At 39.6% G+C, this 12,917-nt stretch overlaps 1 protein-coding gene across 4 annotated transcripts in view; it reads left to right on the top strand.

Annotated features, from left to right (window-relative positions):
• Positions 1-12,917, top strand: part of LOC144581838 (proline-rich protein, Y-linked-like) — a 35,101-nt gene that overhangs the window by 2,770 nt on the left and 19,414 nt on the right. The window contains exons 2-4 of one of the 4 annotated variants that reach the window (XR_013533200.1): positions 7,914-7,982; positions 9,580-9,717; positions 9,830-9,939. Coding sequence is in view for 2 of the 4 variants with exons in the window: in XM_078367522.1 (XP_078223648.1) it covers positions 7,914-7,982 (69 nt within the window). In the remaining 2 variants the exon portion in view is untranslated. The remainder of the gene's footprint in view (positions 1-7,913; positions 7,983-9,579; positions 9,718-9,829; positions 9,940-12,917) is intronic. The other 3 variants (XR_013533201.1, XM_078367522.1, XM_078367523.1) reach the window with 3 other exon arrangements.

The raw sequence follows: 12,917 nt of genomic DNA on the forward strand, positions 1-12,917 counted from the left end.
ATTTTCAATCCAGAAATTCATATCCAGCCAAACTAAGCTTCATAAGTGAAGGAGAAATAAAATCCTTTACAGACCAGCAAATGCCAAGAGATTTTGTCACCACCAGGCATGCCTTACAAGAGCTCATGAAGAAAGCACTAAATATGGAAAGAAAAAACCGGTACAAAACATACCAAACTGCAAAGACCATCAGCACTATGAAGAAACTATATCGACTAATGGGCAAAGTAACCAGCTAGCATCATAATGACGGATCAGATTCACACAAAACAATATTAACCTTAAATATATATGGGTTAAATGCCCCAATGGAAAGACACAGAATGACACAGTGAAGACACGTTGGTGTGGTATATTCAGGAGACCCATCTCACATGCAAAGACACGTATAGGGTCAAAATAAAGGGATGGTAGAATATTTACCAAACTAATGGAAAGCAAAAAAAAATCTGGGGTTCCAATTTTAGTCTTTGATAAAATTGACTTTAAACCAACAAAGATCAAAGAAGACAAAGAAGGGCATTACATAATGGTAAAGCAGTCAATGCAACAAGAAGAGCTAACTATCCTAAATATATATGCACCCAATACAGGAACACCTAGATTCATAAAGCAAGTTCTTAGAGACCTACAAAGAGACTGAGACTCCTACACAATAATAATGGGAGACTTTAACAACCCACTGTCCATATTAGACAGACCAACGAGACAGAAAATTAACAGGGATATTCAGGTCTTGAACTCAGCTCTGGACCTAATAGACATCTACGGAACTCTCCACTCCAAATCAACAGAATATACATTCTTCTCAGCACCACATTGCACTTATTCTAAAATTGACCACATACTCGGAAGTAAAACACTCCTCAACAAATGCAAAAGAATGGAAATCATAACATTGGAAAGCCTCTCACACCACAGTGCAATCAAATTAGAACTTAGCATTAACAAACACACTCAAAACCACACAACTGCATGGAAACTGAACAACCTGCTCCTGAATTTACAACTGGGTAAATAATGAAATTAAGGCAGAAATAAGTTTTTTGAAACCAATGAGAACAAAGACGCAATGTACCAGAATCTCTAAGACACAGCTAAAGCAGTGTTTGGAGGGAAATTTATAGTACTAAATGCCCACAGGAAAAAGTGGGAAAGTTCTAAAATTGATACCCTAACATCATAATTAAAAGAACTAGAGAAGCAAGATTCAAAAGCTAGCAGAAGACAAGAAATGACTAAAATCAGAGCAGAACAGAAGGAGATAGAGACATGAAAAGCCCTTCAGAAAATCCGTGAATCCAGTAGCTGCATTTTTGAAAAGATCAACAAAATAGTTAGACCACTAGCCAGACAAATAAAGAAGAAAAGAGAGATGAATCAAATAGACAATAAAAAATCCTAAAAGGGATATCACTGCTGGTCCCACAGAAATAAAAGCTACCATCAGAAAATACTATAAACACATCTATGCAAATCTAGAAAATCTAGAAGATATGAATAAATTCCTGAACACATACACCCTCCCAAGATTAAACCAGGAAAAAGTCGAATCCCTGAATAGTCCAATAACTATTTCTAAATTTGAGGCAGTAATAGCCTATCAACGAAAAAAAAAAAAAAAAAAAAAAGCCCAAGACGGATTCACAACTGAATTCTACCAGATGTACAAAGAGGAACTGGTACCATTCCCTCTAAAACATTTCCAGACAATGGAAAAAGAAGGGTTCCTCCCTGACTAATTTTACGAGGCCAGCATGATCCTGATACCAAAACGTGGCAGAGACACAACAAAAAAAGAAAATTGCAGGCCAATATCCTTAATGAACATCGATGTGAAAATCCTCAATAAAATACAGACAAACTTAATCCAGCAGCACATCAAAAGCCACGATCAAGTTGGCTTCATCCCTGGGATGCAAGGCTGGTTCAACATATGCAAATAATTAAACATAATTCATCACATAAACAGAACCAAAGATAAAAACCACATAATTAACTCAATAGATGCAGAGAAGGCCTTCAACAAAATTCAACAGTGCTTTATGCTAAAAACTGTCAATAAACTAGGTATTGATGGAACATATCTCAAAATAATAAAGGCTAGTTATGACAAACCTACAGCCAATACCATACTAAATTGGCAAAAACTGGAAGCATTCTCTTTGAAAACTGGCACAAGATAAAGATGCCCTCTCTCACTACTCCTATTCAACATAGTATTGGAAGTTCTGATCAGGGCAATCAGGCAAGAAAAAAAATAAAGGGTATTCAATTAGGAAAAGTGGAAGTCAAATTCTCTCCGTTTGTAGATGACATGACTATATATTTAGAAGACCCCATCATCTCAGCCCAAAATTTCCTTAAGCTGATAAGCAACTTCAGCAAAGTCCAGGATACAAAATCAATGTGCAAAAATCACAAGCATTCCTATATGCCAATAATGGACAGAGAGCCAAGTCATGAGTGAACTCCCATTCACAATTGCTACAAAGAGAATAAAATGCCTAGGGATACAACTAACAAGGGATGTGAAGGACCTTTTCAAGGAGAACTACAAACCACTGCTCAAGGATAAAAGAGAGGACGCAAACAGATGGAAAAACATTCCATGCTCATGGATAGGAAGAATCAATGTCAGGAAAATGGCCATACTGCCCAAAGTAATTTATAGATTTAGTGCTATCCCCAACAAGCTACTATTTATTTTCCTTACAGAATTATAAAAAAACTACTTTAAATGTCATATGTAACCAAAAAAGAGCTCATATAGCCATGACAATCCTAATCATAAAGAGCGAAGTTGGAGGAATCATGCCACCTGACTTCAAACTATACTGCAAGGCTACAGTAACCAAAACAGCATGATACTGGTACTGAAACAGACATATAGACCAATGGAACAGAACAGAGGTCTTAGAAATAATGACACATCTACAACCATCCGATCTTTAACACACTGGACAAAAACAAGCAATGGGGAAAGGATTCCGTATTTAATAAATGATATTGTGAAAACTGTCTAGCTATAGGCAGAAAACTGAAACTGGATCCCTTCTTTACACCTTATACAAAAATTAACTCAAGATGGATTAGAGACTTAAATGTAAGACCTAAAACCATAAAAACCCTGGAAGAAAACCTAGGCAATACCATTCAGGACACAGGCATGGGCAAAGACTTCATGACTAAAACACCAACAGCAATGGCAACAAAAGCCAAAATTTTCAAATGGGATCTAATTAAACTAAAGAGCTTCTGCACAGCAAAAGAATCTATTATTAAAGTGAACAAGCAACCTTCAGAATGGCAGAAAAATTTTCCACTCTATCTATCTGACAAAGGGCAATATCCAGGCTCTACAAGAAACTTAAATAAATTTACAAGAAAAAGAAAACCCATCACAAAGTGGGTGAAGGATGTGAACAGACACTTCTCAAAAGAAGACATTTATGTGGCCAAGAAACATATGAAAAAAAGCTCATCCTCACTGGTCATTACAGAAATGCAAATGAAAGCCACAATATGATAGCATCTCATGCCAGTTTGAATGGTGATCATTGAAAAGTCAGGAAACAACAGATGCTGGGGAGGATGTGGAGAAATAGGAACACTTTTACACTGCTGGTGGGAGTGTAAATTAGTTCAACCATTGTGGAAGACAGTGTGGCAATTTCTTAAGGATCTAGAAATAGAAATTCCATTTGACCCAGCAATCCCATTACTGGGTATATATCCAAGGGATCATAAATCATTCTATTATAAGGACACATGCACATGTATGTTCATTGCAGCACTGTTTACAATAGCAAAGACTTGGAACTAACACAAATGCCCATCAATGATCGACTGGACAGGGAAAATATGGCACATATACACCATGGAATACTATGCAGCCATAAAAACTGATGAGTTTGTGTTCTTTGTAGGAACATGGATGAACCTGGAAACCATCATTCTCAGCAAACTGACACAGGAACAGAGAATCAAGCACCACATGTTCTCACTCATAGGGAGGTGTTGAACAATGAGAACACATCGACACAGGGAAGGGAGCATCACATACTGAGGTCTCTGTGTGGGAGGGGACTAGAGGAGGAACGGGGCGGGGGTAGGGAGTTGGCAAGGGATAACATGGGGAGAAATGCCAGATATAGGTGATGGGGATGGAGGCAGCAAACCACATTGCCACGTATGTACCTATGCAACAATCCTGCATGTTCTTTACATGTACTCCAGAACCTAAAATGCAGTAAAATACACACACACACACACACATTGCAAGCAAAAAACAAGCAATCTTGTTCAAATTGGTAAAGGACACAAACAGACATTGCTCAAGATGACATTTCTCAAAAGAAGACATACATGCAGCCAACAAACAAACATGAAAAATGCATCACTAAGCATTGGAGAAATGCAACTCAAAACTACCAACAAACATGAAAAATGCATCACTCAGCATTGGAGAAATGCAACTCAAAACTACCAACAAACAAACATGAAAAATGCATCACTCAGCATTGGAGAAATGCAACTCAAAACTACCAACAAACAAACATGAAAAATGCATCACTCAGCATTGGAGAAATGCAACTCAAAACTACCAACAAACAAACATGAAAAATGCATCACTCAGCATTGGAGAAATGCAACTCAAAACTACCAACAAACAAACATGAAAAATGCATCACTCAGCATTGGAGAAATGCAACTCAAAACTACCAACAAACAAACATGAAAAATGCATCACTCAGCATTAGAGAAATGCAACTCAAAACTACAGTGAGGTGCCATATCCCACGCCAGTCAGAATATCTATTATTAAAGTCAGAAAGTTACAGATGCTGGCAAGGCTGTGGAGAAAACGGAATGCTTATATACTTCTGGTGGGAGTATAAATTAGTTCAGCCACTGTGGAAAGCAGTTGGAAATTTCTCAAAGAACTCAAACTACTGTTTGACCCAGCGATACCATTATTGAGTATATGCCTGTATTAGTACATTCTCACATTGCTATAAAGAAATACCTGAACTGGGTAATTTCTAAAGAAAAGAGGTTTAATTGGCTTACAGTTCTGCAGGCTACACAGGAAGCATGATGCTGGCCTCTGCTTCTTGGGAGGTCTCAGGAAACTTTCAATCATGGTGGAAGACAAAAGATAAACAAGGCACATGTTACAGGGCCAGAGCAGAAGGAAGAGAGTGAGGGGGGAGGTGCTACACACTTTAAAACCACCAGATATCATGAGAACTCCCTATCCCAAGAGCAGCGCCAAAGGGATGGTGCTAAATAATTCATAAGAAGCCTGCCCCCATGATCCAGTCTCCTCTCGCCAGGCCATCCTCTAACACTGGAGATGACAATTTGACATGAGATTTGGGTGGAAACACAAATCTAAACCATATCAATATCCAAAGGAATATAAATTGTTCTACCATAAAGACACATACACTTGTGTGTTTGTAACAGACTATTCACAATAGCAAAGACATGCAATCAACCTAGATGCCCCTTAACACTGGACTGAATAAAGAAAATGGTACATATGCGACACAGAACACTACACAGCTATAATAGTGAATACAAGCATGTCCTTGCAGCAACATGGAAGTAGCTGGAGGCCCTTCTCCTAAGGAAATTACCACAGCAACAGGAAACCAAACACTGCATGTTCTCACTTGTAAGTGGGAGCTAAACATTGAGTGCACATGGACACAAAGAGGAACAATCAATACTGGAGCTTACTTGAATGTGGCGGGGAGGAGAAAGGTGAGGGTCACGAAGCACGCTCACTACTTGGGTGATGAAACCATGTGTACACCAAACCCCAGTGACAACAATTTATCCATGAAACAAACCTGTACATATACACCCTGAACCTAAAAGTTGAAAAAGGAAAAAATAAAAAAGGTTTGATTATGTATAAGTTCCCCACATTTGTTAGGCTTATTCCTATGTGTTTAATTGTTTCATCTTAGTTCTATAAATGTGATCTTTTCTTCCATTGTATGTTAATCATTCATTTTTTAAAAAAAATTGTTACTAATTTCCATAAAGTTCCAAATTGTCACATTTCTGAAGTTGGTATTAGTAAATATATTAAAATCATTTGTATAAAATTAGTATACATATGTAGAAATTATTGCAAATAACACACCAAGTTCTTTCTTCTTGTTATATCTATTTTTTTCTTCTATTTAACTGCTTTGACTGGTACATTAAGAACCATATTAAACAGTACTAGTTATTCAGAAGGCTGAGAAGGTAGGATAGCTTGAGGCCAGGAGTATGAGACTGGCCTGGACAGTATAGTGAGACCCATCTCTAAAAAAGAAATTAAAAATGGTACTACTAAGATCAAATCTAGCATTAGTACTAGTAAGTATGAGATTACTTTTGGTATTTCACTCTAATCCACACTTACTGCTTTGGGCACAGGAATCTGATTAGAAACACATATAGCTTGCTAGACATTAAGGTCTACTATATTCCCAGATGTACATGGGTCAGCATGTGAACATACTATTCTATACAGGTATTTTCTCCTGTGTTATATTCATAATTATTAAACTTTATAATAAGCTTTGGGGTCTATAATCTAATAATTACTTTCTGGGAATGGGTTGAATTTTTTTTTTCAGTTACCTTTTACGTTGTAATGATTATATGTTTTCTCCTCCTTGGGACTATTAATAAAGCGAGTCATTGAACCATCCTGAATTCCATTTAACTGATTATATCATTGATGCTGTTCTTGTTGTTGCTATTATTGACACTTTTATACCCAACAAAATATAGTTTATATGCATGGTCCTAGTGGGCCTCCCAATATTTCACGTTGATTTAGAGAGTTGATACCCAAGGCAATTTTTTCTTAATATTAATAGCAAACAGGTGATTGCTACATAATTCAGTAGCTAGCCCTTTAAAAAAGATATTTTTCTTATATAAATCAAAATATTATACCCCCCAAATTAAGAACTCTTTGGTATTGTCTAACACCCAATCTGTATTTAAATATCCCTAACTGTCTCAAAATGTATTGTTTAAATTAAGATCTAAACAAAGATTTTGCATTTCATTTGCCTGTTATTTTCTTAGCTATCTAACGTGGCTCTGGATGCTATTGTAAATAGCACAAGTAGGAACTGATTTTGAGGCAGGTGCTCTGAGGCTAACTTCATATGACTAGCAAAAAGCCTACAGGAATGCCTTGATCCCCACAAGAAATACAGCTGTCTTTCCAGATTAAAGTCCTGGCCTACAGACTTGGCTAGGAAACAGGAAAAATAGGAACAGCCACCAAGGTCAAGTCAGTCACACTGGAAAGATTTGCCTATTTGGAATGGAGCCTTAACCAAAGCTCAAACACACTTTTCCCGTTATCTTCACCTGAGATGCCCTTTGCCAAGGGAATGACTACACATACCCGAGTCAGTTCAGGTCAGTGCTAGAGCATCACAGGGCCCTGCTTCCTAAGTCCTAATCAGCCTGACCAAGAAGAAACAGCTGTTCATTATGAGCAACGAAGAAAGATGCTTTCATGACCCACCAACTGCTCTTGTACTAAAATTTGAGGTCCTGGGCCCTGGCAAGGCCCAAAACCTTGATCTGACTCCTTATTAGTTTTGTTCCCAGCCACCAGAATTTGGCTCTTAACACATCTGGCCAATGGATCAAGATCTTACATTAATATTAGTTAGCTGATATGGTTTTCCTCACCCAAATCTCATCTTGAATTGTAGTTCCCATAATCTTCATGTGTCCTAAAAGGGACCCAGTCAGAGGTAATTGAATCATGGGAGGGTTACCTCTATGCTATTCTCATAATAGTGAGTTCATATGAGAGCTAATGGTTTTCTAAGCTTCTCCTATCTTCTCTCTGCACTTCTTGCTGCTGCCATGTGAAGAAGGATGTGTTTGTATCCCCTTCTGCCATGATTCTAAGTTTCCTGAAGCCTCCGTAGCCCTGCAGAACTGTGAGTCAATGAAACCACTTTCCTTTATATATTACCCAGTCTAAGGTATTTCTTTGTAGTTCTTCATAGCAGCATGAGAATGGACTAATACATTAGCCTTCAACTATTTTTTAAACTCGTGTTCTGTCACCCAGGCTAGAATGCTGTGGTGTGATCATGGCTTACTATAGCCTTGATTTCCTGGGCTCAAAGAATCCTCCCACCCCAGCCTTTTGATTAGCTGGGACTACAGACATGCACCACCATGGCTGGTCAGTTGTGTGTGTGTGTTTGTGTGTGTAGATGGGGTCTACACTATGTTGTCTAGGCTGGTCTGGACCTCCTGGGCTCAAGTGCTTCTGCCACCTCAGCCTCTCCAAGTTCTGGGATTACAGGCATGAGCAATGGGCCTAGCACCTTCAACGTTTGTATCTATTCATAAATTAATAAATCAACCAAGGAATGACACAGAAGTCAGACGGAGCTAAACACCTCAACTTCATTCCCGGCAACTAAATTGGAGAACACAGTTGATACATGTGATCATAACAAGCCTCTTGAGATTTCACATGCCACAGATACCTCCCACCCAGTCACTGACCCTGCAGGACATCCCAGTCTTCTTTACAGGATAAGCTGGGTCCTGTCAGTGCCCCACAAGAGGGAGCAGGACACAACACACATCCTGTGGGCTGGGGTAGTCCAGAAAAGAATGATTACCATGTTGATCAGCCACACAGGCTCAGCTCATTATCCTAACAAGATGGTACCCCTCTACTCTTCTTCTGAGCCAAAGCAAAGTTCCTAAGGAGGAGAGCTGAAAGTGCTCCTCATATACTTCTGGAGAGCAGAACAGAAAGTCCCTTCTCTATGTAAAAATGTGAGGAATGTGGATAAGAGTAACAGGACATCTCCTTTCGGGGAAATACAACCTCAAAGGGGAACTGGGCAGTGACATATTTGGACAAGTCTTTTCAGTTACTAGGTGTACACACACAAAAAAGTGCTCTGGGCACCAGCACTCCGATAGGTGTTACATAGAACTTATATGATTTTCTCCTTTCAATAGCACTTAAGGAAAATAATCTCCCCAGGATCACCCAGCTAGTGAATGTTAAACTTCTTGAGTCCTGGTTTCTCTACCTATAAAAAAGACAAATGGATTCAACTATTTCCAAACTCACCACTTTTTCATATAAACCAACCTGGCCAGGTGCAGTGGCTCACACCTGGAATTGCAGCTGTTCAGAAGGTTGCGGTGGAAGAATCACTTGAGCCCAGGAGTTTGCGAACAGCCTTGGCAATAGAGTAAGGCCCCATATTTAAAAGATAAAATAAGAACCAAGCCGCTTTCAGAACTCTGACTCATGAAACAAACTAAGCTAACTGGCCTTTTCTCCCAGGCATCTAGTTCTGACTTAGTAATCCCCAGACTTGGTAACTACCTAAGCAACGCATGTTGACCATCTGTTCCCACAGGATTGGGGCAGGGATGAAAAGCAGAAAGGATGGTAAAAACCCAGTATTTAACATTCCCCTAGATTGACTTTTTTTTTTTAGCAGAAAGCTATGAATCTAAGGAGATGTTGATTCGATTTTCACAATCCATCTTTCCAAGGGCAGTGAAACACAGGAAAGGAGCTGCTTTTCTTGGAAGGAAAAGAGAATGTCAAGTTGTTACTATTTATTTGTATTCACACATCCTGTCTCTCCTAATATCTCACCTGTCAGAGACTAATGGGACAAAAGCAGACAGGTAGGATGGCTTTAAATTATGTGTATTGAGAAAAATAAATGAAAAACAGCATGCAAAACAATCCCAGGAAATCAACATGGTTGCTGTTTGGTTCTCTCATGCTCCCCACCAGAGGCTAAGGAGGAAGATAACATTTTTATTCAATTCAATCCAAAAATTGTTAGGAACTGGAGATGGAAAGATGATGACATGGCCCTCAAGGAACTCAGAACAGATGAGAAGGTAAGTCTGATACATGTGCTAAGAGCAATGAGGGCGATGAACCTGGAGTTACAGATGCTGACTCCTCAACCCGAGGATGCCTTCTGGAAAAGATGATATCTGAGCCAAGTCAGAGGTTGTGCCGCAGTAATCCAGCAAAATGAATAGTGGGACAAAGTCAGCAATATGAGCCGTCTAGGTAAAGGAAATACAAACAGACAAAAAATGTCTAACATCTATCAGGCCTGCTGCCTTCTGATGCTGTCTTAAGTGCTTTCCATGATGACACCGTGCTCAATGAAACCACTACTATCAGCATCCCTGTTTTTCAAATGTAACAATAAGGCTGTAAAAGTTAAGTAGCTTGCCCAAACAGTAGGTGGTACACATCAGAATGAGGATTTGAACTCAGGTCAATATGATTCTAAAGCCTCATTTTTATTAGAGACAAGCTACACTGTTCTCCCAAAGTGATGAGGAAAGGTACCAAATATGGGTGACAGCATATCACCAGAGGGTAATGACTACAAAGAGTGCTGTTTCCAGATGGTAATGTGGGAAGCAGAGAGCGGCTCAAGATTACATGAAACTTTGTGTGTGTGTGTTTTAGGCTCTGGGGTACATGTGCACATCCTGCATCCTGCAGGATTGTTGCATAGGTACATACATGCCATGGTCGTTTGCTGTCTCCATCCCCTGTCACCCACATCAGGCATTTCTCCTAGTGTTATCCCTCCCCATCCTCCCCTTCCCTTCCCTCCACTCCCTGCCCCCCAGACCAGTGAGTGATGTTCCCTTCCCTGTGCCCAAGTGTTCTCATTGTTTGTCACCCACCTATGAGCGAAAACACGTGGTGCTTGGTTTTCTGTTCTTGTGTCAGTTTGCTGAGAATGAGGGTTTCCAAATTCATCCATGTCTCTACAAAGGACACGAACTTGTCATTTTTTATGGCTGCATAGTATTCCATGGTGTGTATGTGCCACATTTTCTTTATCCAGTCTATCATTGATGGGCATTTGGGTTGAGTCCAGGTCTTTGCATTGTAAACAGCATTGCAATGAACGTGTGCATGTGCCTTTATAATAGAATGATTTATAATCCTTTGGGTATATACCCAGTAATGGGATTGCGGGGTCAAATGGTATTTCTGGTTCTAGGTCCTTGAGGAATTGCCACACTGTCTTCCACAATGGTTGAACTAATTTACACTCCCCCCAACAGTGTGAAAGTGTTTCTTTTTCTCCACATTCTCTCCAGCATCTGTTGTCTCCAGATTTTTTAATGATCGCCATTCTAACTGGCGTGAGATGGCATCTCAGTGTGGTGTTGATTTGCATTTCTCTAATGACCAATGATGATGAGCATTTTTTCATGTTTTTTGGCCGCATAAATCTCCTCTTGAAAAGTGTCTGTTTATATCCTTCACCTACTTTTGAATGGGTTTGTATTTTTCTTGAAAATCTGCTTTAGTTCTTTGTAGATCCTGGACATTAGCCCTTTGTCAGATGGGTAGATTGCAAAAGTTTTTTTCCCATTCTCTTGGTTGCCAGTTCACTCTAATGATTGTTTTTCTGCTGTGAAGAAGCTCTTAAGTTTAATTAGATCCCATTTGTCTATTTTGGCTTTTGTTGCCATTGCTTTTGGTGTTTTAGTCATGAAGTCCTTGCCTATGTCTATGTCCTGAATGGTGTTGCCTAGGTTTTCTTCTAGGGTTTTTATGGTGTTAGTTCTTATGTTTAAATCTTTTAATCCACCTGGAGTGAATAGTGAATTTTTGTATAAGGTGTAAGGAAGGGGTGCAGTTTCAGCTTCCTGCATATGGCTAGCCAGTTTTCCCAGTACTGTTTATTAAACAGGGACTCCTTTGCCCATTGCTTTTGTCCATTGTCAAAAATCAGATGATTGTAGATGTGTAATGCTGCTTCCAAGGCCTTCTTTGAGATGGAGTTTCACTCTTGTTGCACAGGCTGGAGTGCAATGGTGCAATCTCGGCTCACTGCAACCTCTACCTCCTGGGTTCAAGCAATTCTCCCATTTCAGTCTCCCAAATAGCTGGGCTTATAAGCACCCACCACCACACCTGGCTAATTTTTGTATTTTTATTAGAGATGGTGTTTCACCATATTGGCCAGGCTTGTCTCAAACTACTGACCTCAGATGATCCACCCGCCTCAGCCTCCCAAAATGCTGGGATTACAGCTGTGAGCCACCAAGCCAGGCCACATGAAACCTCTTGTGTACCATGTGAAGAGGTTGGATGTTATGCTGGGGCAACAGGATCTCAGAAGAGGTTTAAGCAGATAAATGCCATGGCCAAATGTGTCTTATGTAAATTCATTCTCTTTGGTCCCACACCACGGTAACATGAGAAGAACAAGATCAGAGACAAAAAGGCTAGTAAGATCTAATGGTAACTAAGGAAAGAGGGTGTCTGAATTAGGACAGTGGGAGCTCAGATGGAGAAGAGTGAGAAAAATTGAGAAATACTGAGGAACAGTAGGACTGGTGGATATAATGGGTGTAGGCATGATGGAAGAGGAAGAGGAGGAGGAAGAGTTAAGGGTGACTCCAGGTCTTTGTTGGAATGACTAAGTGAATGTTAGTGCCTCCAACTGGAAAAAGAGCAGAAGGAGGCCTGAGTTCAGATAACATAATAGATTCCTAATTACATAAGCTAATTTCTGTAAATTTATTATGTAAATTATGTCAGCTCATTTGACTTGGTTTTGATATGGCTCATGGTTATACCTGTCACAGCTGGATTCTGGGACTCAACAACAATCAGAATTTTTCTTCCATTCTCTCAGCTGGAATTTCCTTTTGTAGCACCCTTGGGCTCACTATGGTGGTGATAATAATTGACAGGCTTTATTTTCCAGTCAATCAGCTGAAGAGGCTTGGCTTTTAGCAACCACATCAACTCTTGGGAAGGAACTTGAACAGCTCCCACTTGGCTTACATATCTGCCCCCTGGAAAATCACTGAGTGGATGGGAAGAG

This window comes from Callithrix jacchus, chromosome 3 (assembly GCF_049354715.1).
Source record: "Callithrix jacchus isolate 240 chromosome 3, calJac240_pri, whole genome shotgun sequence".
Lineage (NCBI taxonomy): Eukaryota > Metazoa > Chordata > Mammalia > Primates > Cebidae > Callithrix > Callithrix jacchus.